The 27,957-nt window shown below is 31.7% G+C and overlaps 2 protein-coding genes across 2 annotated transcripts; both read left to right on the top strand.

Annotated features, from left to right (window-relative positions):
* Positions 1 to 904: 904 nt before the first annotated feature.
* On the top strand, positions 905 to 9,534 carry LOC131846634 (UDP-glucosyltransferase 2-like). The gene is made up of 9 exons (XM_059195987.1): positions 905 to 1,072; positions 4,857 to 5,012; positions 5,640 to 5,727; positions 6,863 to 7,055; positions 7,494 to 7,691; positions 7,874 to 8,093; positions 8,233 to 8,452; positions 8,536 to 8,755; positions 9,224 to 9,534. The coding sequence occupies exons 2-9, from the start codon at positions 4,860 to 4,862 to the stop codon at positions 9,495 to 9,497; spliced, it is 1,566 nt and encodes a 521-aa protein (XP_059051970.1). The 5' UTR covers positions 905 to 1,072; positions 4,857 to 4,859; the 3' UTR covers positions 9,498 to 9,534.
* A 1,846-nt stretch (positions 9,535 to 11,380) lies between these two features.
* Positions 11,381 to 16,085, top strand: LOC131846623 (UDP-glucosyltransferase 2-like; the record flags this gene model as incomplete). Its single annotated transcript, XM_059195972.1, has 8 exons — positions 11,381 to 11,533; positions 11,645 to 11,732; positions 11,884 to 12,076; positions 12,908 to 13,105; positions 13,483 to 13,702; positions 14,696 to 14,915; positions 15,262 to 15,481; positions 15,830 to 16,085. Coding segments are annotated over exons 1-8 (1,548 nt in total), but the record flags the coding sequence as incomplete, so codon positions are not given.
* Positions 16,086 to 27,957: the final 11,872 nt, after the last annotated feature.

Consider the following 27,957-nt stretch of genomic DNA (forward strand, 5'->3'; position numbering starts at 1 on the left):
TGTTGCTGTTTATATGAATTAATTGAGACATCGTTACTGGATTATTATTTTAACAAATGTTACTGAGAACGCGTAGAAATGTTTAAGATATCTATATAGATATAGACTGGTCTGTTTGGGTTACGAATACTGATTAGGCTATTTTGGCTTTTGACAAAATTTTAATTTGCTTTGACAAAATTACCATATGCTAGTGGTCACTCTATTACCCCAAATTTCAATTTATATTATTGTAAACATGTACAATTTTATTTAAAAAGAAAGCTGAGTTTCTTGTCAGTTTTTCTCAGTTCGAAAGCACCGAACTGATAGCAGATTGATGTACATACATGCTATAAAAGTCTGCAGTAGACCTACATGAATATTTCGCTTGATTAATTGATATAGAGGCAAGATAATACAATTATTTTTAAACTTTAAAATAATACGCATGATTTATCGATTATTTGGGGGCGAAGTAAGGATTGTTAGTAAAGTGAACTAATAAATCCATTGCTAGCAATGTACCATGTCTGGTTGGCGGTTCCTCCTGGATACTATCGTGGTCAATATGCCATGATGAACTAGCTGACCTGATTTTATGCTCATATTATCACCCTCCTCTGATTCCCTGTCAGCGTAAACTGTAAGCACAGGTGGGTGCTTCATTCCCTTATCGTCCAGAAAAAAAACATCGTTTACTAAGTAAGGTGCAAGGATACCGTCAGCTTTGTGTGCCTGTCGCTATGTTTTGTTGGCCCATCCAGTGACGGTAGTTAAACAAACTGTTAAAACCTACCTAGTAGTGAATCTGTAACATTAGCGGTTCATTAACTTGTCGCCATCGTCTCGCGCCGAGCGTACACGGGCCGCGATGCGCAAGAGGGGAGATATATATACATCACGTATATTCCCCGCGCAGACACCGCGGAGTAAAAACGTGGAGCTGTGGCTAATGAGCCGATACTTTGTCAATAATAACTTATATACCAAGAAATATAAGTAAATAAATAAGTAAGCACTACATTATCGACATTGACATCGCTGTACTTCAGTTAAATCGTAACGGCTAGTGGAAACCAGTCCGAGATAAGTAAGTACTTATTTACCTCAAAATTATTCCTGTTAAGACCTGATTAATTATACTAGTATTTAAAACTGTTTGAGATTCGACCATAATACATCAAATTTTTATGTTAGAACAACATGGCTCAATTGTGTACATTATACTTTATTAATATTATAAATGCGAAAGTACCTCTGTCTGTCGCGCTGTCATGTCAAAACTACTAAGACGATTTAAATGAAATTTGGTACCAAAACCTTGAGAAAGAACATAGTATAATATATTTAACGAAAGGCTTGTAAGGGGTTGAAAGGGGAGACGAAAGGTTGTATTTAAAGGTTATTTTTAAAGCTATCAGCTGATTCGAATTTGTTGTCAGCTGACATGAACTAATTAAATGTATTTTTGGACTGTTTATAAAACAAACTATAGTGTGGTAAGTCAATTGACACGCTGATACACAAATGACGCAACTAATACTACAACTAATGATAAAATAAAACTACAAAACAATAATACGGAAGAACTTCACTTATATTTAATGCTTCGTAGAGATTTATAGTCAGTTTGAATTGTGAATTTATTCTAACAAACAGACTTTACATAATTATATTAGAGGGCTTTATTGATGTGATGAATTAAAGGCTTGTTAATTGTGAACTGTTTAAAAGTATGAAGCGTTTTTGTACATAAGTAGAATTAGATCCACAGAAAAAATATTACAAAGTAAGGCAAACATTTTGTAACATTGTAATTTAATGCGGAAATATAAATTGAATGCTTAGTAAACTTGTTTCTTAATCAATTGATCATGACAAAGTTAAATTGTTTTTAATTGTTATGTTAACAATATTTTTGTGTTTTTATATTCTGACTAGCTGTCCCGGCAAAGGTCGTTTTGAGTTAAAATAAAAAAAAAATTAGGGGTGGACTACCCTTAACATTTAGGTGGATGAAAAATAGATGTTGGCCGATTCTCAGACCTACTCAAATACGCTAAAAAAAAGTTTGATGAGAATTGAAATAAAAGTTGTAAATTCGTATTTTTTTTTTGTTTTTTGCTATAAAAAAATTGAAGTTTTGAAAATTTTATATATAAGATATTGTACATTTTTCTGATCTTATCAATTTCATTAGTGTTTATGTAGGTAAGTACTTGGTGATTAAGGGAACAAATATAAATACAAAAAGATGACGTTCATAAGTAGCTAAAAAAATCAAAACCCGCTACGTAAAAAGAACTAGAAAAATATCAAACTCTCCCTCAAATTAATGGATGAAAGGCGAATATACTCGTAGTCCTGCAGTCTCGAAACGACGTAGTATCGGCAATTTAGCAGGCAGATCTCTAAATCCTTGACTCGTGGTTAAGGCTAAATTAATACTAATTGTGTAAATGAGACTATTGGCTGCTCAAAGATTCAAAGATTCGTTATTGTTTTGTGTCGACTTAAACAACAGATGACGTCTTTCGATTATCGAAAACCGGTTTGAATAGAATAGAAAATCATTTATTCAAATAAACTTACATTGAATAGTCATCACATTTTTTTTTAAACTACCGCTCATTCGGAAAGCTATCTCATCACAAGAACGTGCAAGAAACTTGCGTGTTGCTCTTTTAAATAATTTTATTGTTACTTTACATTTTTAAGTTTAAGTGTGTGAATACAAACTACCAATTTGCAACTAATTCAATTAAATACTCAAATAGAAAAAATATTAAATATTCAACCAACTGGTTAAATAACTAAATAAGAGAAAATCAAGTGTGATGAAACAAATATATTAATAAAAAGGCCAGGTATAAAGCCGACGTTCACGAATATGACGGATCTAACTGCCAACTCACTGCGCGCGACCATATTTTACCTGCTGTATTTTTAAAACGACTGCCCATCTAAAATCGCTTTACACATTCTAGACATTTTATGAAAAAAAAAATGATTTTTTCAAGATCACTAGGAAGACCACGTAATCAATTGATCATGACAAAGTTAAATTGTTTTTAATTGTTTTGTTAACTATATTTTTGTGTTTTTATAAACGATAACTACTATCGGCGTTTTGAGTTAAAAAAAAAATCGGACTACCTGTTAACATTTATGGATGAAAAAAGACCGATTCTCAGACCAAATTCAATACGCTATTTCATGAGAAAATATTCCGGAGGAACGGAACGATAACTGTGACACGAGAATTTTATATATAAGATATTGTAAACTGATCTTATCAATTTCATGGGTGTTGATGAGGTAAGTACTTGAGTGACCGCTGAACAAATATGAATACAAAAAGTTGACGTTCATAAGCAGCTAAAAAAATCAAACCCGCTACGTAAAAAGAACTAGAAAAATATCAAACTCTCCCTCAAATTAATGGATGAAAGGCGAATATACTCGTAGTCCTGCAGTCTCGAAACGACGTAGTATCGGCAATTTAGCAGGCAGATCTCTAAATCCTTGACTCGTGGTTAAGGCTAAATTAATACTAATTGTGTAAATGAGACTATTGGCTGCTGGACAGAGCTAACTGACGCGACTTACAACAGATGACGGCAGGATTATAGAATAGAATAGAATAGAAAATCATTTATTCAAATAAACTTACATTGAATAGTCATCACATTTTTTTTTAAACTACCGCTCATTCGGAAAGCTATCTCATCACAAGAAGTACGAGAGAGAAACTTGCGTGTTGCTCTTTTAAATAATTTTATTATTACTTTACATTTTTAAGTTTAAGTGTGTGAATACAAACTACCAATTTGCAACTAATTCAATTAAATACTCAAATATAAAAAATATTAAATATACAACCAACTGGTTAAATAACTAAATAAGAGAAAATCAAGTGTGATGAGAACAGATCAGTCCCTACAGTCTATCCGTGAACTGTGCCCCGTTCACTATATACGGATGAGCTGCCATAGTGATGGTGATGACGAAAACGTCGACCATATTTTAGGGAGCCCAATGACCCTGCCCATCACGCCGCCAGAATATATTTAAGTAGAAATATATCAAGAACAGACCACGTCATTAGCTACTTACAATTGTTGGAGGTAGACCTGTTCTACGAATCATTCAGAACCTATCCAACTCCGTCATCATCCTTCTTCCGTCCAAAAACTGGCACAGGGGTGTGGTGGTTATGTTCTTAAAGAAGACATATCGCTTCTGAATAATTTCAGGCCCGTAATACTGCTGGCCATATTTATAACCTGTTTTGGAGAGTCATCATGAATTGTACCGCGCTCAGGTTTGACGACTTCCAGCCTCCCGAACAAGCCGGGTTCTGAAAAGGTTTCAATACCATAGACCACATTCATATGCTGAGGCAAGTAATTCAGAAGACCGAAGAGTACAACCTGACACTTTGCTTGGCGTTTGTGGACTATGAAAAAGCCGTTGATTCTATCGAGATGTGGGCGGTGCTACAGTCTATCCTGCTGTGCCAAATTGACTATATATTGATGCGCTGAAATGTGTATACGAAAACGTCATTATGGCAATTCGCCTTCACGACCAGAATATATTTAACCCTAGAAATATATTTAACAGCCTTGGTATTGTAGCGAACTCGGTTTCGATTCCTCGCATAATATAAACATTTGTATTCATTATTATAATTGTTTGTATTGGTTTGAAAAACTATTTATGTATGTATATCTAGATATATTTTATTTCTATTTTCTTTAGAATCCATTTATTTCGCTTAACTTAGAAATAGATGGCATTGTGTGAATAGCTCAGGATTATAATTAGTATTATTATTTAATAAAAGTAATTATAGACCGTTTTATTTTCAGATAATGGCCCGGTGGTTAGGGTTAATTCTCGCTCTTGCAGTGTTTTCAAATTTGAGTGAAGCATATAGATTCTTAGTCATTTTCCCAATACCTGGAAAAAGTCATAATATTCTCGGCAGTAATGTGGTCGACCATTTACTTCAAGCTGGACATGAGGTAGGAGAATGAAAATATAGAAAGTTTTCTATGTAAGTATATAATTTTATAAAAAACTATTTAAGTATTTATATCAGTTATCTATGTAGCTCTACCCATAACACAAGCTCTGTGTGGCGCTGTGTTGATTGTTTTGAGATATTATAAAAGTCCTATTCGATCATCGGAAATATTTAACAGGTAAAAAAATAAAATCGCATCTATGATCTCACAGATTGCAAAAACGGTTTGCTGCCAAATATATGTAGGTCACTACTCAGGCGACCAAAACATTTCTTTAAATATTTTAATTTTAATGGCCCCGTAGATTCTAGACTACGTTATAATTATAGGATAGGATCGAAGAGATGAATATTTGCAGCGAAAAAATATTTTGTTGGAAATTTGTAATCTTCATTAATTGGGAGTACCGACTCCATAGCTGGCAACGTACAATGTCAGGTCGACGTAAAGTGGTCTCGCCTATAAGACCATCTTCAAAATCATCTAAAGAACTTTCTGACCTGACTTCATCCTCATCCTATCATCCTTTACTGGTGCTCAGCCAGCCGGATGCACCATTCCATTATCAACATTTCTTGACACAATTTCTTGCAGATATTTTTAATATGACTTATTTTCTTTCAGGTTACATTCGTCACGCTGTTTCCAGTCAAGAACCCACATCCAAATCTACAACAGTTAGATGTTAGTTCCAATTTTGATCTAATGCCGGGTGAGTTGATGAACAATCTAATCTCACCATTTTTATTTCAACCTACATTACACACTGTAAGATATGTATTTATATAAATAAAGAAATTTACTTCGACGAATTAGGCAGAGTTTGTGCTTATGACACTGAAGAATTCATGGAAAAACTTAAAATTGGGTAACTACTAAGGGCATCGTAGTCCAATGATTTATTACTTCTACTTCGACCTTAGTTCAAATATGGTCGGCACTAAAAACGATTGACAGTCAATTCATATTTTTGGCGATGTGGTGATAGAACTATCAATATAAATAACGAACCAAATTAATCCAAGAGCTGGCAGTAATCGACTGCTATTACGTTGGATTTAAATATAGTTGAATATATAAAGTGTTACATCCACTAGGACATAATGTCGAGTTGACAATACGTCTGATTATCCCATCTCGTATAACAGTGATGAAGGTATTATTCTTATTAAAAAGTTGTATGGCTTTCATAGAATGAATAAAAAGTATCCTATGTTTGAATAAACAATTTATACATTTTCTTTACATATAATAAAAACGTAAAGTAGTGGAGAAGCGAAAACTGGCTGTTTGTATGTTACCCTTTCACATAGAAACGGCTAAAGTAATTGGTGTGTAATTATCAATGCATACTTGTTAAATATGGGTTAACATAAAGGCTAAAGAAAGCTGAGGTACTCATAAATACAAAGGAGTAAACTAATTACCTACAATTTTATTAAATAACTAGCTGACTCGGCAAACATTGTTTTGCCATATATTGTAAATTAATCAGTTATTGACAGAAATCAAAACAGAAGCAAATTATTAGAGTAGTAATATCGCTATAGGGCATAATGCTAAAAGGATAAAAATTTACTGTATTTATTTTTTATGCCAAATCCTTAAAAAATAACATAAAAAATATTGTCCAAAAAATAAAAATTTGGACCACCTATATCACTTAGGGATATGTAAATTGGTTTTCGTCTTATTCTAAAACCTACTGAACTTACACTGAGAATTTCATAGGTATCAGTCGAGAATTTTATATATTGCATTTGCTGCTAAAATAATAGATCGCATTTACACGCGCACTATCATGCGGATACTACTAATTATTATTATAATAATATTTTAATTTTCAGAGGACCTCCTAAATGTAAAGGCGCTACTGAATGAAGAAGTAAACATCGATAATCCTCTGTTGATGTTTCAATTCACAAAGGATTTGTTCGCGAAAACCGTCGAGAATCCAAATGTTGCAAAAGTGCTCGGCGACACTAATCAGAAATTTGATGCAGTGATAGCTGAATGGATGTACAATGACGCTTACTCAGGGTATACATTTGTGCTTTATGTTTTTTAGACTAAAGGAGCTCCTCGAGAGATCCTCGTAATCTTCAAGATTCTTACTACTACGACGACAGAAGTAGAATTTTGAATTAATTGGAAGAGTAAAAATATATTTGCATGCATCATATGTATTAACGAGATGGTATATTCATGGTAATATTATTTAAGAACTCCCGATATTTCAACGCTGTTATAAACGTGTTGGTCACGGGTCTATAGCGATGGCGTTAGATGTAAACAATTATTACCAGCGGACAAATCTGCCTACCTAACTAAAACAGCGCTTAGTCTTTTTCTACTTAAACCGTCATCACTACTACTGGAATAAACTTAAAAACCGACTCACATATCGTCATTATCATTAAAACTAGATATCGTTGTAAGAACCACAAAATATTAGAATCTTTGACTTCATTGTTTCAGGATAGCTACAATATTTGACTGTCCTCTCATCTGGTTTTCCACTATCGATCCACATTGGGTTATACTTAGTTTAATTGATGAAAGTACTAATCCAGCCTACGTGCCAGACCGTCTGTCAAGTAGTATACCACCATTCAATTTCAAAGAACGAGTAAGCGGACTTCTCCTGCAGCTTGTAAGCTCAGCGTTTAAAACTTTGTAAGTATACAAATTACAATTTATGTTTATTAATTTAAATAGAATATCTAGACGAGTAGATAGACCTCTATCTCGTTAATTTTATTAACATTATGTAACTAAAATTTATCAAAGGGAAATGGAGCCAATTTTAGTTAATATAAAAGCGCAAGAAGGTGATTATTCCGTACGCCATTTTTTAGTTATTGGAATGGTGTCATTGAAGAGGAAGTCAGAAGATTGATTTGGCCATACCTAATTCAGAGAGGAAAACCTATTCCTTCATTCCTTGAAGTTAGCCATAATGCATCTTTGGTTTTGGGTAATTCTCATGTATCTTTAGGACAATCAATCAGATTACCTCAAAACTACAAGCCTATCGCAGGATACCATATTAATCCTAAAGTAGCACCATTACCAGAAGTAAGTATACAAAAATGTCAGTAAAGCCTTAATTTTGATTTTATATATATTTAAAAGTGAATATCATGCATGCAGTTAAAGTAGTTAGATTTAACATGATTATACATATTTTAACAAATGTCGATAAATAATTTAACAGGACTTGAAAAAACTATTGGACAATGCAAAGAATGGCTTAATTTACTTCAGCATGGGATCAAACTTGAAAAGCAAAGATCTCCCGGACAACTTAAAACAGGGATTCCTAAAAATTTTCCGTGACCTGAAACAAACAGTGCTATGGAAATTTGAAGAAGCAATTCCAAATTTGCCCAAAAATGTACATATAGTTCAATGGGCTCCACAACATAGTATATTAGGTAATTATTTTATAATTCACAAATTATAGACGTTTTTATTTACATATTTTTGTGTGAAATTTCTTTATATTGTATCATTTTAGCACATCCAAATTGTATACTTTTCATCACACACGGTGGACTGCTGTCCACAACCGAAACTGTTCATTTTGGAAAACCAATTATTGGAATACCAGTGTTTGGTGATCAATTCGTTAATATTGAAAGGGCTGTGAGTAGAGGATTTGCTATAAAAGTGCCTTTATCTTACACAATGTTGGATAAATTCAAAGCAGCTATAGACGAAGCTATCAGTAATCCTAAGTAAGTGGTTAAAATTATTTAGTTTATACTTTAATTATTAATGTCCTTCAATGTAAACATTGAAAAACATATTAAATTATCAGATTTATGTCAATAATCTATGCCTATGGCGTAAATAATTTCAAGAAACAGTGGACTTTGATTAATTATTATTATACATATTTATTATCAATCATCATCATTAAGGTGTTATTGTCAAATGTTATTTTTTTTATAGTATCAATGCTGAAATTAGGCAGAGATATGTAATAACAGTTATAAATATCATTATATTATCTTCTGTTCAATTTTAATATATAAAGAAAACTAACCCAAACAGAATAGAATTAATTTATTCTGTTCTGTTTGGGTTAGTTTTCTTCCGTACTACATTCGTGATGTCTTTTATTAATTTGTTAGATTTCTACTATATATAATATAGATGTGTAAGGCTTAGACATAGCATCATTGGTTGTATTTTTTTTTCAGATACAAAAATAAGGTGAAGGAGCTCTCGGAAATTTATCACGACCGGCCCGTCCCATCGAGTGAGGAGTTGGTGCACTGGGTAGAGCACGTGGTGCGGACGGGAGGCGCCCCGCATTTGAGATCTCCTGCGCTCAATGTTCCGTGCTATCAGAAATACTATTTAGATCTGTTGGCAGTTATTGCAGCAATCATTTTAGTATTAGTAGTTGCATTTAAATTATCATTGCGGGTCTTAATGTATAACAAGAAGCAGAATTTGAAAAAGAAGAACTGAATTATTTTGATCCACATATTTTTTTAAATTTAAATTAAATATGTTCTAAGTATATAAGAATAAAAAAAATGCTTTTAATAAGTTTTTAGAAAAATAAATTATTTATATAATAATTTTGTTTTAATGTCTTGCAATAATAAAATGACTGGACTGACTATTTCGATGCAATGTTTACTAAAACTAAATATTGTCAACAAAATTAACAGAATTTTCTTACAAGTCTTCTCACTTTTTTTAAAACCAGTTTGTTAATATTATGTGTTTAACAATAATATAGTAAACAACTATTGCCATAGTAATCGTTTATTGAGTAATTAGTGATATTGCAGCCGAACGAAAACTATAGTAGATTAAATTCTAACTATACTAGCATAAAATAATTGTTTATCATGACGTTCTCTGAGATACAGATTAACAAACATTGTGTTTGTCTGCCAATCTATCAGCATTTGATAACAGTAGTTCAGAAAACTCAGTCGTCTTTACATATCACAGAATCAGGATACGTATCTATATACGTGACAAAAACTGTTTGGATGATATATATTCGATAAACAGCTGATGTTAGACAGCCATTTTGTTTTCTGATGATAACCGTTTAAACATACAAGATTATGAACGAGTTTGTGACTGAACCTGTCTCTATGTGGTTGCGTTGTTATCAAGCAATTTAAATAACACTGATACATAATATTTAGGGTTTGTATAAGTTATAAAAACATTAAGTGAAAATTGTTAATATTAAAAAAAATATAGGTATATTTTGGTTGGAAATTGTGTGGCTATAATTAGTGGTATTTTAATTATGTAAATATTTTTATTATATTATAATTATCAATATCTTTTGGGGTAAGTGAATTCCATAATGCTTGTTGTTAAAGTCTTTATTTTTTTAATTTATATTTTTAGAACATTTTCTATATGTCATACCTATATACCCATATATAAAATTCTCCTATCACAATGTTAGTTACAAGACACCTCCGAAACGGCTTGACCGATTTTTTGAAATTTTATAAGCATATACCTACTGGGTCTGAGAATCAGCTACTAACTATCTATTTTTCATACCCCTAAGTGATAACATTTTTTTTATTTTTTGGACATTTTTATATAATAACTAACATTAGTTATTTGGGATGTAGTCTGAAATTATCCACGTGGTTCCTATATTTCAATCTATATTAATACTAGATATACATGCGACAATGAGTCTGATAGATGTCACTGTCAGATAGATCTGTTACCTTTTCACAATTAAACAGCTGAACGAGACATAAAACGTCTTTTATATTTTGAATTTGGAATTCGTAGTTTTCGTATTCCAAATTCGTATTGAATTTGGAGTTTGAAATTTGTCTTATAAACAAAATTATTATTGCGATTTGAAAATAATAGTCGAGCGCAGTGATGGCTGGCTCATCCATCATACTCGTGAATGAGTGCTGCTTGTAGGGACTAGTCTGCTGTTATCACTACGACTGATTTAATCTTATTGTATTGTTTTTATATTTGAGCCTAAATAAATTAGTGCTGTGAATTGGTAGTTTTTCTATTCTATTCACACGTTTCAACTTGTAAAATGTGAACTTACAAGGATTGTTTAAAAGAGCAACACACAAGTTTCTTGTGATAAGACAGCTTTCCGAATGAGCGGTAGATTTAAAAAAAAATTGTTGACTATTCAGAAGTGATTAAATTAAGTTTATTTGAATAAATGATTTTCTATTCTATTCTGTTCTATTCTAATGGTGTTATATGTAATGGCGTTTTTATTATACTCGGATATTAATTAAATTTTGTATATAAATACTATATTTATTATGAGTATATTGTAGTATAATCTACTTTAATTTACCTTAAAGTGTATTTTTTTCCAGATAATGGACAAGTTGGTTCTATGGTTATTCTTTGTAACAGTAGCAATAAACTTCTGCAATGCATACAAATTATTAGTAGTATTTCCATTTCCTGCCAAGAGCCATAGTATTCTTGGTGATAATGTGGTTAGACATCTACTGGATGCTGAACATGAAGTAAATATTCATTATTTGTATAGTATCTATATTAGTGAGAATATACATTTCTTAGTATGCGTGAATATGTAAATTTCTTAGACGACAAGAATATATATTTATTGTTTTCAGGTTACGTATATTACACCATTTCCAACCAAGAATCCCCGAAAGAATTTGGTACAGATAGATGTTAGTGAGAATTTTGAATTGTTTGCAGGTTAGTTGACATTTAATATGTGTTTTTAATTAGTTTATTTTTTGCACGCATGAAAATGCGTGACATTTTTATGTATAAATGAATTGGTAAATAAGCTTAAGCCATTGTAAGTGGCTTTTCAATATAATAATTAATGTTTTTCTAATTCCAGGAAATATACCAAATATTACACTAATATTGAACAACAAAATGGTGTTCAATGATCCAGTAAAAAAGTTTAAATTATTCACCAAATTATTTGAAAATACTATTACGAATGTTAACGTTGTTAAATTATTAAGTGACACCAACCAGAGGTTTGATGCAGTTGTCGCCGAATGGATGTTTTATGATACTTATTCTGGGTGAGTGAGTGAGTGAGTAATAAACTCTCATGTAATTTACTAGGTATTGCTAAAATTGTTTTTGAGAATTGATATTGTTGAGGAATTGTTATTGAATAGATATTGTGAGGCGATGTTATATTTATTATAAAAATTTAGATACATTAGCTTTATTTATTTAATAAATAATGATACTCGATGTTTTGTTGTTAGAAAATAGATGATTAATCGAATACGGAAGTCTATTATAATTCAGTATAAAATTGGTATTATAATGTTTTATTATTATCAACCGACCTAATAAAATACACTATATATGATTTTCCGCAACATCATAAAATAATGAACTTTAACATTGTATTAAGTCGAGAAGATCGTCAAGGTTTTTAATAACTAGGTTGTCATGATCTGCAGCCAAGTGGCAAATAAACTAGGCAACTATTTCTGAAGTCTATTTAATAATACTAACATATATGTCATTTATAGGAAATAAATAATCCGTGATTGAAGTTGAGCGCTGAGGATATGTTGTAGTAGTCGATCATCGTTGAAAATACTTCTGCATATTGTAAAAGCATTTATCTATTAACCATTTCTTAAATGCTAACTTAAAGGGCTTCATAGGCAGTTCTTTAAATTTTGGTATATTATTGTATATTTTTGCCATCGTTACGTAACAATTTTTTTCATAAAGTGTACTTCTACATGGCGGCAACAATAATCGTGTTGGATTTCTAGATTTATGCCTGCTATTGATATCATTATTATTATTGATAGCATTAACTTTATGTTTTATTACTTATGCAATAAGTGTCATCTTTATTAAAAATAATTTAATTTCAACTATTTCAGATTATCTTCATTATACGAATGCCCTTTTATCTGGGTTTCTACTATCGAACCTCATTCATTAATACTTAGTTTAATTGATGAAAATACAAATCCAGTTTATGTACCAGACATTATGTCAAGTAACATACCACCATATGGTTTCAAGCAGCGAGTTAGTGAACTTTATACTCAGTTGAGAACCTTGGCATTCAAAACTTTGTAAGTATTTAATTTAAGTGACGCCTTCTGATATATGTACAAATTATGTTATATAGTACGACATTAAAGAGTTGAATGAGATGTAATAAAATGAGAAAAAAGTATGTATAATATTGTTGAATGTATTTATCAATGTGGTAATAATGAAATTAATGAATTGGACAAAATAGACATGTTTATTGTCTCTAAGACAATACATAATATCAAGTATATAAGCAGGACTTGATCAGTCTTGCGATATCTTTTGTATGTATTGAATAAAATAAGTTTGTTAGTCACTATACATTTTAAAGTTATTGAATTGAAACTAGTATAGCGTAAAGAAAAGGATACTGTCGACTAGAATAAGTAATTGTTACTAATAATATATGTTTTAGTTATGCAGATGTTGCTTGTAAAGAAGATTTCGAAAGTTTTATTGGACCCTACTTCACTATGAGAAACAAAGACATTCCTTCATTTTATGACGTCAATGGCAATATATCCTTAATTTTGGGAAATTCTCACGTATCGTTAGGACAAGCAACTAGATTACCACAAAATTATATACCTATTGCAGGATATCATATAGATTCTAATGTGAAACCATTGCCAGAAGTAAGTATTGCAATATATAGTAACATTACAGAACATGTAGAATTAGGAATATAGGCTATAGGCTGAATATTCTACCGGCCTACCTAATGATAGATAGTAACCATTGCCAATATACATGAACACCACTAGGGCTATCACATTATCATGTATCACCACTCTAAGATGTCATGCCTCTTATTCAGTTATGTGATAGCCTAATCTGCACCCTATAAGCGAAACATATCATGCTTGGCGAATGAAACAGCTAACACTGAGGTGCCCACGCAGACGAATGTTTACAGTCTTCCTCTAAATAATATTATGATATCTCTATATAATAAATACTGTATACTATATAAAGATGAATGATTACATACACAATATATATAAAATCCTTCCGGTACCCACCACAGTCATTATTTGAGGGCCCACCTCCTCTCCCCCTGTCAAAATCCCTTTCTGATGTACTTCGACTGATATACCCATTATCATCGGTCTCAGAATTAAACTGTGACACCAACACTTTAAAATACTAAGAATATTTGTAAAAAAAAATATTTAAAAAATCTTCTATTTTATTACTCCTGTAAGAAATTAGATTTTTCTAGAATTTAGCGTAACAGTTTCACACACTACCTCAAGTTCCGATAGTGGTGGCGTGGGTTTGATCCTTGCAAAATACAAAGATTTCCATTTGTACGTCTGTTTATATTGGTCTGGATATTTTTATATATACATTATACGTAATATATACATAACAGTCTATTTTAGTTATATGTATACTATGACATATCTGACATGTTTTACTATTCTGGATGGTTCTGCGGTCAAGAATGTTATTGCTATAATTTCAAAGCTTAACAACAACAACAAATAATATTGGTAAGATATTCAAGTGTACCACTTTCTATTGTATAGAGATTCTTTGTCTGGTAATAATACTAAATATGGTAAATGCCAATACACTAGATGTGAAAGTTATTATTTATTATACTTGCTCAATATATTTAACAGGATCTGAAGAACTTATTGGACAATTCAAAAAGTGGTTTGATATACTTTAGCATGGGTTCAAATCTCAAAAGTAAAGATCTTCCGGATGAAATAAAAAGGGGCTTATTGAAAGTATTTGGTGAATTGAAACAAACCGTGCTGTGGAAATTTGAAGAAGTGGTTTCTGATTTGCCGGAAAATGTTCATATAGTTCAATGGGCTCCACAACATGGCATTTTAGGTAAATCAGGAAATTATATACTATTCGTAAAATAATGGCCGTTTTGCAGATTCCTTAACTTAATTATAACTTATCGATCTTGGTGATCTAGCGGTTTAGCACACCGCCTTAATTCCGATGATCGCGGGTTCGATGCCTTGCATGATAAAAACATTTGAGTTCACGAGTGTAATTATTAGTATAGTATAGTGTTTTAGAATACGTTAAGTTGTACCTAATTACATCTCGATAACATTTTAATTGGTATTCATGAACAGGTAAAATTTAGTTACAATATATTATTATTATTATTATAATATATTGGGTGTACCTATATATGACTTATTTTTTTATAATACAATTTCAGCGCATCCAAATTGTATCCTGTTCATAACTCACGGTGGACATCTTTCAACAACTGAGACTGTACATTTTGGAAAACCCGTAATTGGAATTCCAGTATTTGCCGATCAGTTTGTTAATATCGAAAGAGCTGTAAACAAAGGTTTTGCTATAAGAGTGAGCTTGTCTTACACAATGGCGGATGATTTGAAGGTTGCTATTAAAGATGTTCTTAATGATAATAAGTAAGTTTTAGTATTTATTATTTTATGTAATTAATTGCTTGCTTTCAATATAACTTACAGGGAACAATAAAGTGAAAATATATTTTCAATTATAAAATATCTAATGTATATACTAATATAAAGCTGAAGAGTTTGTTTGTTTGAACGTGCTAATCTCAGGAACTACTGGTTGGAATTGAAAAATTATTTTTGTGTTGGTTAGTCCATTTGTCCAAGATAATTCTCAAAATGAGAATATGTGATATTTTAAGAATCCAACAAAAGAAAATCAAAAAGAAATTTGAATTAACTTAAGCAAACCAAATTAGTGTAACTTCTAAATTGATGATATTAAATTTAAATTTTCAGATATAAAGAAAGAGCGAAGGAGCTGTCGGCTATTTACCACGACCGACCTACGTCGCCTGATAAGGAGTTGGTACACTGGGTGCAGCACGTGGTCCGCACGGGAGGCGCTCCTCATCTTCGGTCACCAGCTTTCCTTGTACCCGTCTATCAGAAATACTATTTGGATTTATTAGCTCTTATTTTAGCAATTATTATACTATTAGTCATTTCGCTAAAACGGATACTAAAATCTAAGAAAAAAGAAAATATTAAAAAGAAAAATATATGATGATTTTGGTTAAGTTTAATTTTTTTATTACATTATAATAATAATAATAATTTAGCAACAATATGTATAAAAAAGTAATAATAATAATATTTGTTTATTGCGTATTTGATATATAATATATGTATAAGTAATAATAATAATAATATTTTTTTATCGCAATCTTAAATCTTAGGTCTACATAACAGTGAAAATACAGCTATAATAGTGTCATCTGAACTAGTATAGAATTATAATGTATCTCAGGTGTCCCGTACCTTCCTAGGGTGCATTATTTTCCATTTATTAATATTTGCGTTACATAAATAAAAAAAAGAAACAATAAAAAAACATAAAGCCAGTTAAAGTTATACAAATCATTATTTACAACGCAATCCAATTTTATATAGTATTTCAATGTCAATTATCTTATAGAATAGAAATAATCTTTATTCAAATAAACTCATTACAAGCACTTTTGAATAGTAATGTTTTGATTCTACCACTCATTCGGAATGCAGATTCATCACAAGAAGAATGAGCTAGAAACTTGTGTGTTGCTCTTTTTAATAGATTTTTTTTTATATAAATAATTACTTATCATATCTTATCTCATATGTATGTATACTTACCAGTTTAAAATATGGATGTCACGTTCTGTGGATGGTTTTTAATAGCTGCAACATAGTTTGCATTGGTTGTAGCTATTGTTGTACATATGTATCTGTATAATAATTGCTTTCTTAGTAGTATAAGTAATTACAATTGTTACATTGCAATAAATACTCATGCACTTGAGGTTATCTCTCTAAAAATATTATATATAATTTCTATTAGGTATACATGTATATAAATATTGCATTGTTGAGAAATAAGACTTACACACGTTTTAAATTGTTATTAAATAATTTTATTATTTAAATCAAATATAAAATAATGCATAACGAATTCTACCTAAATTATATGTTATGAGTAAAACATATCAGTTGTTTATTTTCCAAGAATTCCTATCTACACAATATTTATTGTTTTTTTTTATAAAACGTACCTCGATAGTTTTATTGGTAATTCTTTCTGTATATATTTTTACATTTACTGTTGGTCTATAAAATTGTTTCATATTTTATAATAAAGTTAAATAAATAAATAAATATGCATGCAAAGTCAGTGTTATAAAATCTGGTGTATAATTCATTAAGAACTATACCAAATCTTTCCTCAGGGAACATTCCCTTGATAGGTAAAAACCGTATGAAAATATACTGTTCAAGATAGAGACAGACGTGGTGGGGGACCTTTTTTAACATGTATATTGAAATAAAATAAAATGTTTATTCATGTAGGTCTATTATAGACTCTTATGATATGTCAACTACTACTATACTGTCAGTTCGGAGTGCTATCGAGCTGAGAAAACGGACAAGAAACTCAGCTCTAAATCTTTTTAAATGAGCTATATTTATAACAAAGTATACATGTTGTTAATAAAAACTTGGTTATATGAGTTTCCTCGATGTACCAAGGTTATATTTGAGGAAGGCCTTGTACTATGACATAATAGGTCCCATAATGACTTTGCGTATAGATAATGATTGTATGCGTATATTCATTATTAGACTAGTTGTTCCCGCGACTTCGTCCGCGTGGAATTTACTTTATTTTTCTAAAATAAAAGATTTTTTCTAAAAGTAAAAGCAGTCTATTACATCAGCTACCTGCCAAAAAAGTGCAGTCAAAATCGGTCCAGCCATTTCAGAGATTAGCCGGAACAAACAAACAGACAAAAATGTTATTTTGGTGTATGGTACCATATTTATATTCATATATGCATGTAGTAAAAAACGGTTATTTCAATATTACAAACAGACACTCCAATTTTATTTATATCTATAGATGTATAGATAATGTACGAACTGATTAACGATTGTTGATTCTATAATCCCTGAACTAAAGTTTTGTTTTTGTTACAGATAATATTAAAAATAGATATCGACTGATATTAATGTATTGTCTATCACGTGATGACGTGATGTGATATTCGTGATACCACTTATAAGTTACTGACATTAATCTATTGTAAATCACGTGATGACGTGATGCCGTGCCCGTGATACCACTAATGAGTTGGGATTCTGGAGGACTAAGATGTTCTGTAATTTAAATGCCTTAGCTCGGGGGGAAAGGGGATTGTTAGTAATGTGGAAAGATGTCCCCAATGCCAGCAACGTACTATATCAGGTTGACCTCCACGCGGTTCCCCCTGGAAACCATCGTGATAAATACATATCTTACAAAGTAAGCTTGGTCGCTGGAATGATAGAGATATCAGTATATATATATATATATATACGGCAGAAAATACAATTTAATCTTGATTTCATCACATTTGCACGCAAGACATAACAGTTACTTAGCAACAAGAACAGTAATTTTAAACGTGATAGATTATACTTTTTATTTAACAATCAATGTACCCAATATGTGTTATATTTAATGTAATAGGTGAAGTGTGAGGAAATATTTATAGTTTGAACAAGGATTTTCTATAAGAAAAAAGATTTCAGCGCAATAAGAATTAAAAAAACCAACATACTGATGGCAATATTAGAATAAAAAAAAAGTATTTAAAACTTATTATATTGTAGACCTCTATGGAAAGTAGAATGAAAGTACTAGTTAAGGTATCATGTAAGAATTGCTCAATAGTAGGATACAAAGAGTAGAGTATATCAGAGTCATGAAAGTATATTGTCTCCACTTGATTTTCTTGGTTACCGTCGACTTCGTTAGATGGCGCTCTTTATGAAAATTTTGTGTGTCACGCTCTGTAGATGGAACTTTTTACTTTATTTATTTATATTGAATGTAGAAAATGCTTTAGATAATAATTACGAAGATTTTAAATATACATGTGGTCGGTGTTATAGAATCCAGACCAGATATATTCATATTTATATTTCAAACAACTAAATTGTGTAATATTGGTAGAGCATATTGTACCATGGGAAACAAATATACTTAAGGATCATGCAATAAAAGCAAATATAAATTACGAACTAAAAAGTAACTAAAAACTTACCTTAGATAGGTAGTAACCTATCTTCACGCCAGGTACCCTACACATACTGTCAATAGCTATCCTCCCTTAGGTTCTTTAATAACTAATTAACCTAAAAATTCAGTAATTATTGTAATGGAATTGATGATATAAAATATGCAGATAAACCCAAGGGATTATGGTAGATGTCAAAAAAGGTGAGTTAAGTTATATAACTAAACTGATACTTAAGCCTAACACTGATCATAATTAAGCAAATTCTAATGATGCTGTAATTTAATAATTTAATGTTGTTAGTCGCTATATTTTTTACCCTTTTAAAAAAATATTATCGGGATAGTGTTTTATTAAAATAATAAATAATGAAGATTCCAAAGTTATGTAACTAATATAGCCTTAGTAATTTTTTTTGTTTTATTTATTTTCTTTAAGGTCGATATTGTTATTTATATAAAAAATAGTGGGGACCAGTTCCTACTATATAATACTAGAAGTAGTCCGTAGAAACTCGTCTACGTGGCTAACTCTATTTCATCTATTTTGACGGCCCGGTGGTCTAGTGGTTTAATACGCTGCCTTACTTCTGATGATCGCGTGTTCCATTCCTCCCACAGTACATACATTTGTATTCATGTGTATTATTTGTATCCGTCTGGGCATGTTCTATGAATATTATGCATGTATTTACAAAATTAAATGTGCGTAGGTATTTATATCAGTCTACAACCTAACACATTAGATCGCCTTAACACACACACACACGAGGGTTGCCATACACCATCTACAGGTAGAGTGAATGGGGCTCGTAGGTACACAGTGTGATTTTTTATTGGGTAAGAATCCTACAACCCCCCCCCCCTCTTCCTCTGGTGGGGTGATGGTCTTTTGAAGATTTTTCTCCAGGGATATTATTCTATATCACTTTAACATACTGTGAAGTTTTAGGGATAGCGTACTAACGGGGTCAAATGCTTTACTCATTGGTCCACTACAGGCGTTGGAAACTATATTTCCAGCATTATGCTGAGTTGTGGTCCACTTTGACTCTGGTTTTTTAATGTTTGTAAATTATGCCTTGTACGTTTTATGTAATTATTGTTGCGCTTGACACAACGAGTCAATAAAATATATTCTGTTCTATTTTTTTTTATTTTTAGATTTATTTAGGGACTTTTATCAGAATATGATAAAGCCAGTCCCATCGTATATTATTATTAATCTTATCTTCTACAATACAATGAAAACAATAATTTTGCTGGCGATGGCTATTCTATTCACAGGTTCACGACGACAGAAGTTTTTTTACCATTCCGATTAAGACTACAGAAATAAATTCGTAAAATAAATTGTTTGACAATTCTTGGAAATATTACAAACCTTAGAATTGTTAAGAAAAACCCCGCCGCGGAATTGCCTAGACGGATGAAGTGAACGTTTTCATTATAAAATTTATTTACCCATTTTACTAAGACTAGTATACAGTTATGTTACGCAAATATAAATTTGTTTTGCTAAGCCTTTCTTTAGATTGAAGTATAAAAATAGATAGTCTTAATAATATTATATACGCGAAAATTTGTTACTCTTTTAGGCAAAAACTACTGAACGGATTTTGATTAAACTTTACAGTAATATAGCTATCATCATAACATATAGGTTATAAATTGTACGCGGATGAAACGTCGGGCACAGCTAGTAATTAAATAAAGTGTTTGTGTTCCCATCCGGTATACTAATATTATACCTAAACGCGAAAGTGAGTCAGTCTATCTGTCTATTAGTTTCAGTGAAAATTGCACAGAAATCGGTTTAGCCGTTTCTGAGATTAGAGTACAAACGTAAAATCAGAAAGAAAAAATTCTAACAGTCACTGTTTTGGTTTCTAGTACACTGATGAATTCCCACAATATAGTTTTTCTTATATATCTTCCATACACAGATAAGCAATCAGGGATAGGGATTATTACTGACACCACGCGGTTTCTCCACAAGGGGCTAACTGACCTAACCTCATGGTCATCATGTCATGATTCCCCGCCAGCGTATACCTTAAGCGCAGAAGGCGGATGCACAGAAAAATAAACAACCGTGAAAGACGTTTAAAATAGTACATATATTCTGTATTTAGACCTTATTGCTATAAGCCTTAATCATACTAAATAGGGAGAAATAATGAAATCCGCAGTTTAATTAGCTACGCCAAGTTATATGTAATAGTTTCTTACATGTCTGAGCATAATCCTAGGTTTAGCTCCGCTAATTATGAGCGTACGGTACCTACATGCTTCGCTCATCTTAATATTATTATTCATTATATAAACTATTTAAAGCAATATTAATGAGGAGGCTTGTTAGTTATGGGGAAAGGTGGCCCATTACTAGGGAGACTTGTTAGTTCTCAACTCAACTCAAACATCAAAAAACAACTCAACAACTCAACAGTCAAGTCAAGATCTACGCGTTGAATTCTATTTGAAAAATAATTTATTTTTATGCAAGTCCAGTTTTCCGTATATTTTTTCTGTTACATTTTTTTATTATATAAATATACAGATAGTAAAACATATATTTTGTATTTAGACGAATCAGTAATAAGCTCTAATCACACTAATTATACGGGTATAATGAAGCTACAGTATAATTAGCCGCGTCAATGTTATGTGTAGTTTCTTGTATGTATTTCTGAGCATAATCCTAGGTTTAGTTCCGTTAATTATGAGTACGCGGAATCTACATGCTTCGCTTAACATAATTAATGTTAAATGCTTGAAGCAATATTTGGAGGGAAGGGGTAGGGGGTTAGTAATGGAGAGAGGTCGAATTACTGCGTCAAATTTTAATTATAACATCATTTATTCATGTAGCACTATTGAGTTATTTATGTAAGTTCACAGTTCTTGTACATTTTTTTCCTTACCTTTCTCCGCGAGAAACCGTATTAAATTGCATTAGGTATTACTGATATCAATAAACAATGTAACTGATATTGTTTATCGATCGATGTATTTTTGATTTTGTGGCATAGAAGTATACCGTCACGACTATTTTTCTTACACAGCGTTATTGGAAAACAAACGGCCCATCTGATGGTAAACTGTTGCCGTAGTCTATGGACGCCTGAAACACCAGGGGTGTCACGTATGCGTTGCCGACCCTTAAAAAAAACTTCATGCTGTAGTCTCTCAAGAAAACGAATGCAGTTATCCCAGAAGGCATAGTTCTCTGACTATTGTCAACTGTCGATGATCTAATAAATGTGACATATAGATTTCGTTGAGTATATTTCAATCAATCTTGCCGCTGTCACTTGTATTTATTTAATTTGTTGACGACTTTTACATTACCGTAGAATAGAAAACAATATTGGTGCTGTGCCCGCGGTTTCATTCACTTGAAATTTATAGCGTATGTGTTATACTGACTGTAAAGTGTCATCAGAATCGTTCAGTACTTCTTGGATGAAAGAGTAACAAACATCCATTCCACCATCTTTCGATCCATACTCACAAACTTTCGTATTTATAATATTAATAATATAAGAAGTATTTATTATGTCATACAGTGCGGTCTATAGGTCGATTAAACTGCTATACTACGTATGTTCATATAGTTCACTAGTTATCTGAAAGTCATTAACCGAGGAAACTTAATTACTTACTATGTAATGTATCTCATTGTAAATTAGTAATGTCAAGACAAACATACTTTATCTAACAGAGACGTTCGTATTTAATCACTTTGCAAGTAATGTAGATTAATGAGAGCTCGAGTTGCTTACATATATTGAATGTATTCATATTTAAAAGATATTGTTTTATACTAACTACTGGCTCTGGCTTTGCACTGGTGTATTATACATATAAACCTTCCTCTTGAATCACTCTATCTATTAAAACAACTGCTTCAAAATGTTACGTAGTTTTAAAGATTTAAGCATACATAGCGACAGCGACTTTATTTTATACTAGAATAGAATAGAATAGAAAATCGGGCCCGGGCGAAGCCGGGGCGATTAGCTAGTAATTACTATAAGGCAGCCTTATTGCTGAAAGCAATCTTTTCAAAGCAACCTTAGGGAAATATTTGGTGCCTGAAAATCGTGATAGAAAGTATGAAGCAAGGAAGCATTCATTTAGACAAATTATCATCTTATAATTAAACACAATACAAATTTTAATGATAGGCAAATATTAGATTTAGTTTATTGTTCCTCGCTGTTCATTTCTAGTACATGTTTATGTTTGTTTAAGTTTGTCGTATTAACGTATGTATTTGTATTGTCATTAGGTGTCTCTATTCAGTGAGATGTGATGGATTTTGGCGATAACAACTTAGTGAGAATTTCATAAAAAAAAAAATAACTTTGTGACTTATCCCTGATATCGTCGTACTATTTTTTTATGGTAAATGGGTGTGTCAAAGACACTTGGTCTTTACCTTGGTCTTCTTCTCACCTCTATGGGCGGTATCTAGATTATATTTATGTGCATTTAAATAAAATTTTAGAATAAACGTATCTAATTTAATTTTCTAGGAGACAAACAGAATGATATATTTCAGTTGCGCGCGCAGCGCGTTGACTATACAATATGTTTACATATGTATACAGCCATACTTTACCTGATGGTAAATGATAGCAAGACCTAGAATTTAGCGCGCTTACCCACAAGAAATCTATTCAGCATGGACTTGAACAATATGGACAATCCGGGGTTGTATTTAGCTTGCTTTACTTCCACGAATCTTATATAGATAAACTGTATCTTAGAGGGTAGGGGAATATTAGTAATATAGTTTGATACCATAACATTGTACCATGTAATGGTTGACCTCCACGCAGTACCCTCAGGAAACCATCGCGATATTATCACGATGGACTAAGTAATTTGAACTCATACTCATCTTGTCATCCTCCACTGGTGCCATGGCATGGTTAATCGTTAGAGCAGGCAGGTGCACCGTTCCACTATCAATAAAAAAACTGTACTTAGTTAAGGTTTCTGAAAATAACAGTTCACGACTACCCCATCTAAGAACAGAATAGACTGTTCATAAGAACAGTCTATTCTTTAGTCTATTATAGGGTAGTCGGAAACGTAGTTAATTTTCGACGTTGTAACACTCGAAATGCCCATTTTTGACCGAGTCTATTTATACCCAACGTGGCAGCGACGACCAAACTATCGTCAAATATATATGACACAATATTTTTTGGTGTTATCAGATTTGAACTCACGACTTTTCACTCTAAATCGAAGTAGCAAACCACTGGGCTACGCATTCCGTCATTATTCGTGTTTGATAAATTATAATAAACACGTACAGTCATCGCCAGAAAGCAATGACCGAATAGTCCATTAAAAGTTAATGTACGATGAACATCGGAAGTGAGTTGCCTTCAAGAGGACCCCAATAAAATGGTCGGTTTATTTTATACGACTACCGTATCAACACGAGCCTTTTCTGTCCGCAGTGGAAATCAGAAGCGCTGTAACCGAGGCCCGCGATATCCGGGGTGTAGTTACGTCAGTCATTTCCGTTCAAGCATGTATAATAAATTAGGACAATTCACACAGCGCCATGTAGTCTCATAGAAATAACTAAATATTTTTTTGTAAATATATATATCACACTAAAAATATTAATAGTAACTTTCACATAGCGCCATTTAGTAACGTGAATTGTCCCCATATCACCCATAACACAAGCTCTGCTTACTGTACAATACTTCCATATAATATTTTATAATTAGCATCTACTAAACACAATTGTCATATGACAGTTACTGTGTCAATGACATATTCACTTTTACTTAATTCTTGTAATGATTGTCGAGCGTTCATATGCCGCATAATTCTTGTGTATTTCTATATAATACAATAATTTAGGAATATAAACTATTATTTTATTCAATATCAAGAAGCAAACTACCTATATATGTAACTATCCTACAGGGACTATCCATATTTTTTTAAATACATACATAATAAACATAAAAAACACTCTGACCAAAACAAACTATCCTACTCTATCTCTATGCTCTATCCTATAAATGTTCGCACCGTGCGAGGAATCGAACTCGCGAATTACGGATGTAAAGCGATGTATTCAACCATCGAGGACGTTGAATTAAATAATTTCTATTCATGCCTTCAGTCTTGAAGTCCTTTGCGTGGGTACCTCAGTCTCACATATTCCAGCAAAACTACACATTTCTATAAAAATAGTGCTAATATCGATAAGTAATTTTACCAGAAGTGAGTAAAATCAAATTGATGTTACTCGGTTGGCACAATTCATCCCCTATATTTATATATAATTTATTAATTTCAATTAGGAATTAATTACTTGCGGCCCACTTAGAAAAAAGTTGAGTGCATCTGGTATAAATGAACTCTAATCAGAATTGCTGACTGTATTACACTGGTTACAGAAATGATTGGCCGTTCCATTTAGACAAGATGCCTCAGAGGACTTATATCCTCTGGATCTATAAATCCAACATATGTAGGACAAAGGAGACAGGTAAAGGTTACGAGGAAGGCTTCCTACAAAATCGTCAACGTGGATGTCTCTGTCTTGACACTCTCAGACTTCAAGTAAGTTGCTTTATACTTCGTTTTGATATATGGCAGTAAAATTACAAGGCCTTAGTCCTTGACATCTTAGACAACATATGAGGGTTTCATATAATAATAAAAATATAATATCTCAGGACAATTCACACAGCGTCATCTAGTTTCAAGTTAAGCTGAGCTTGTCTTATAGGTACTACTAATATAAATATATAGATACTTTTTTGTAAATACATACTATAAAATGCATAGAAATTCATAATACGTAAATATATAATATGTATAGAAAACAGCCAGACCGATACAAACAATCATATTCATGAATACAAATGTTTGTACCGTGCGAGGAATTGAAGTCACGACCATCGAACGTAAAGTGGTGTGCTAAACCAATAGACCATCGAGGGCATCAATAAGTCATATGATAATGTTATGTCTATTCATGTATATAGGCCATGTTTAGCACCTACCATCAGGTCACTCTGGTAAGGATCACTCAGCTTATTTCCGATTCTAAAAAACCCTTTTCAACACACTTGTTCAAGTGGATCTAATTTCACCAGTTTTCGATATATAACGCAGCTATACGTGCACGTTTTTGCCTTCGAATCAGGCTGAAATTGCGCCTCATGTGTTATAACCATCATAACACATTTTATATCGTAATGTACTATTAATATTTGTATGCATTAACGATAGAATATAGAACGTCCTCTCTTTTGCATTATCATAACCTACCAACCTACATTTCATGTATATGAACAATTTGAATTTGAACATGCAACGCCGTCAAAGCAAGCAGCCAAGCAATTCTGTACTACAATTAATATAGCAACGCTCCTGCTGTAGGAGGTAACATCATATGATTATCAGTGCAATATTGGCAATTTGGAAATGTAATCGACTACCATAGCAATAATGTAATAGCATAGTTAAGGCGATACGACTCGTGTATACAAATAAAATTGGAGTGTCTGTTTGTAATATTGAAATAACCGTTTTTTACTACATGCATATGAATATAAATACCGTCCATACACCAAAATAACATTTTTTACAATTTTTGTCTGTCTGTCTGTTTTTTTCGGATAATCTCTGATATGGCTGGACCGATTTTGACGGGACTTTTATTGGCAGGTAGCTGATGTAATAAGAAGTAACTTAGGTTACTTTTATTTTTTCACTGACGGTTTTATAAAGCTCTTAAAATTTTCCTTAGTATTTTCCTTAATTTTGTTTAATTTAATTAATCTATGCTGTTTTTAGTTTTACAGAAAGTTCCAAACCTTTTTAATGGTTAAAATAACTTAGTAGATGGTTTTAGTTATTACAAACGGGAAAGAAATATATATTTAATTTAAGACAAAAATAAATTGAATCGTTTCTAAAAAAATCGTCGTTTTTTTTTATTTTCTCCACTTTATCTACCGTTATAATTGAGTTCTACTTTCTAATGAAATTTTCATATTCTAATTTGTCAGAGATCAGAAATGAATTTGAATTATACTCACATTGGAGTCGACATTCATTCTACATTGTTGGCTCGAGGCACTTCGCCTTAATATAGTTTATTAATTGATATTGCACGCTAGTTATGTCAGGAGTTTCTAGGATGGATATAAGATACATAAATTATTATGTATTTAATACATAGATAATGTTTAAGTGGAATGAGTTGCACAAAAAATAGAGGAGGCTTTTTTAAATATTTTACGTTACGAATAATCTTATTTATACAAGTAGCAACTTGATAGATTTATGTAATAATACTAATAACTAAAAGAAACAATACACAGATTAATACATTTATTTCTTATCATCAGATTACTCACACCGCGAAATAATTACAATCTACATATTAAAAACTAAATCGGTACAATTACAATGTATAATTCAAATGATCAACATAAAATAATTATGTAATATGTTCTAACTTAATTTAAGATAAGATTACTTCAACGTATAAATAATATATTAATAAATGGGGAACTATTTGGAGATGTCTCGACTTCAATGTTTTTAGAATGAATAGTGGGGAGTGGGGAGAACCATGACGATAACATAATCAAGACACACTATCAATAGTCCTGAACTATTTAAGACCCAGTAAAAGCTCTGCTAGCTGTTACTATGGCTCTTAAATAACTGATAGAGATATTAAAAAAAAACAGAAGTTACGAAAATGAAAAATTAATGCATTTTCATTTTCGTAACTTCTGTTCTTTTTTTATTTTAGGAAAACGGTCTGGGT

Source organism: Achroia grisella, unplaced genomic scaffold (assembly GCF_030625045.1).
Source record: "Achroia grisella isolate CSIRO2021 unplaced genomic scaffold, CSIRO_AGI_Agris_v1 utg511, whole genome shotgun sequence".
Lineage (NCBI taxonomy): Eukaryota > Metazoa > Arthropoda > Insecta > Lepidoptera > Pyralidae > Achroia > Achroia grisella.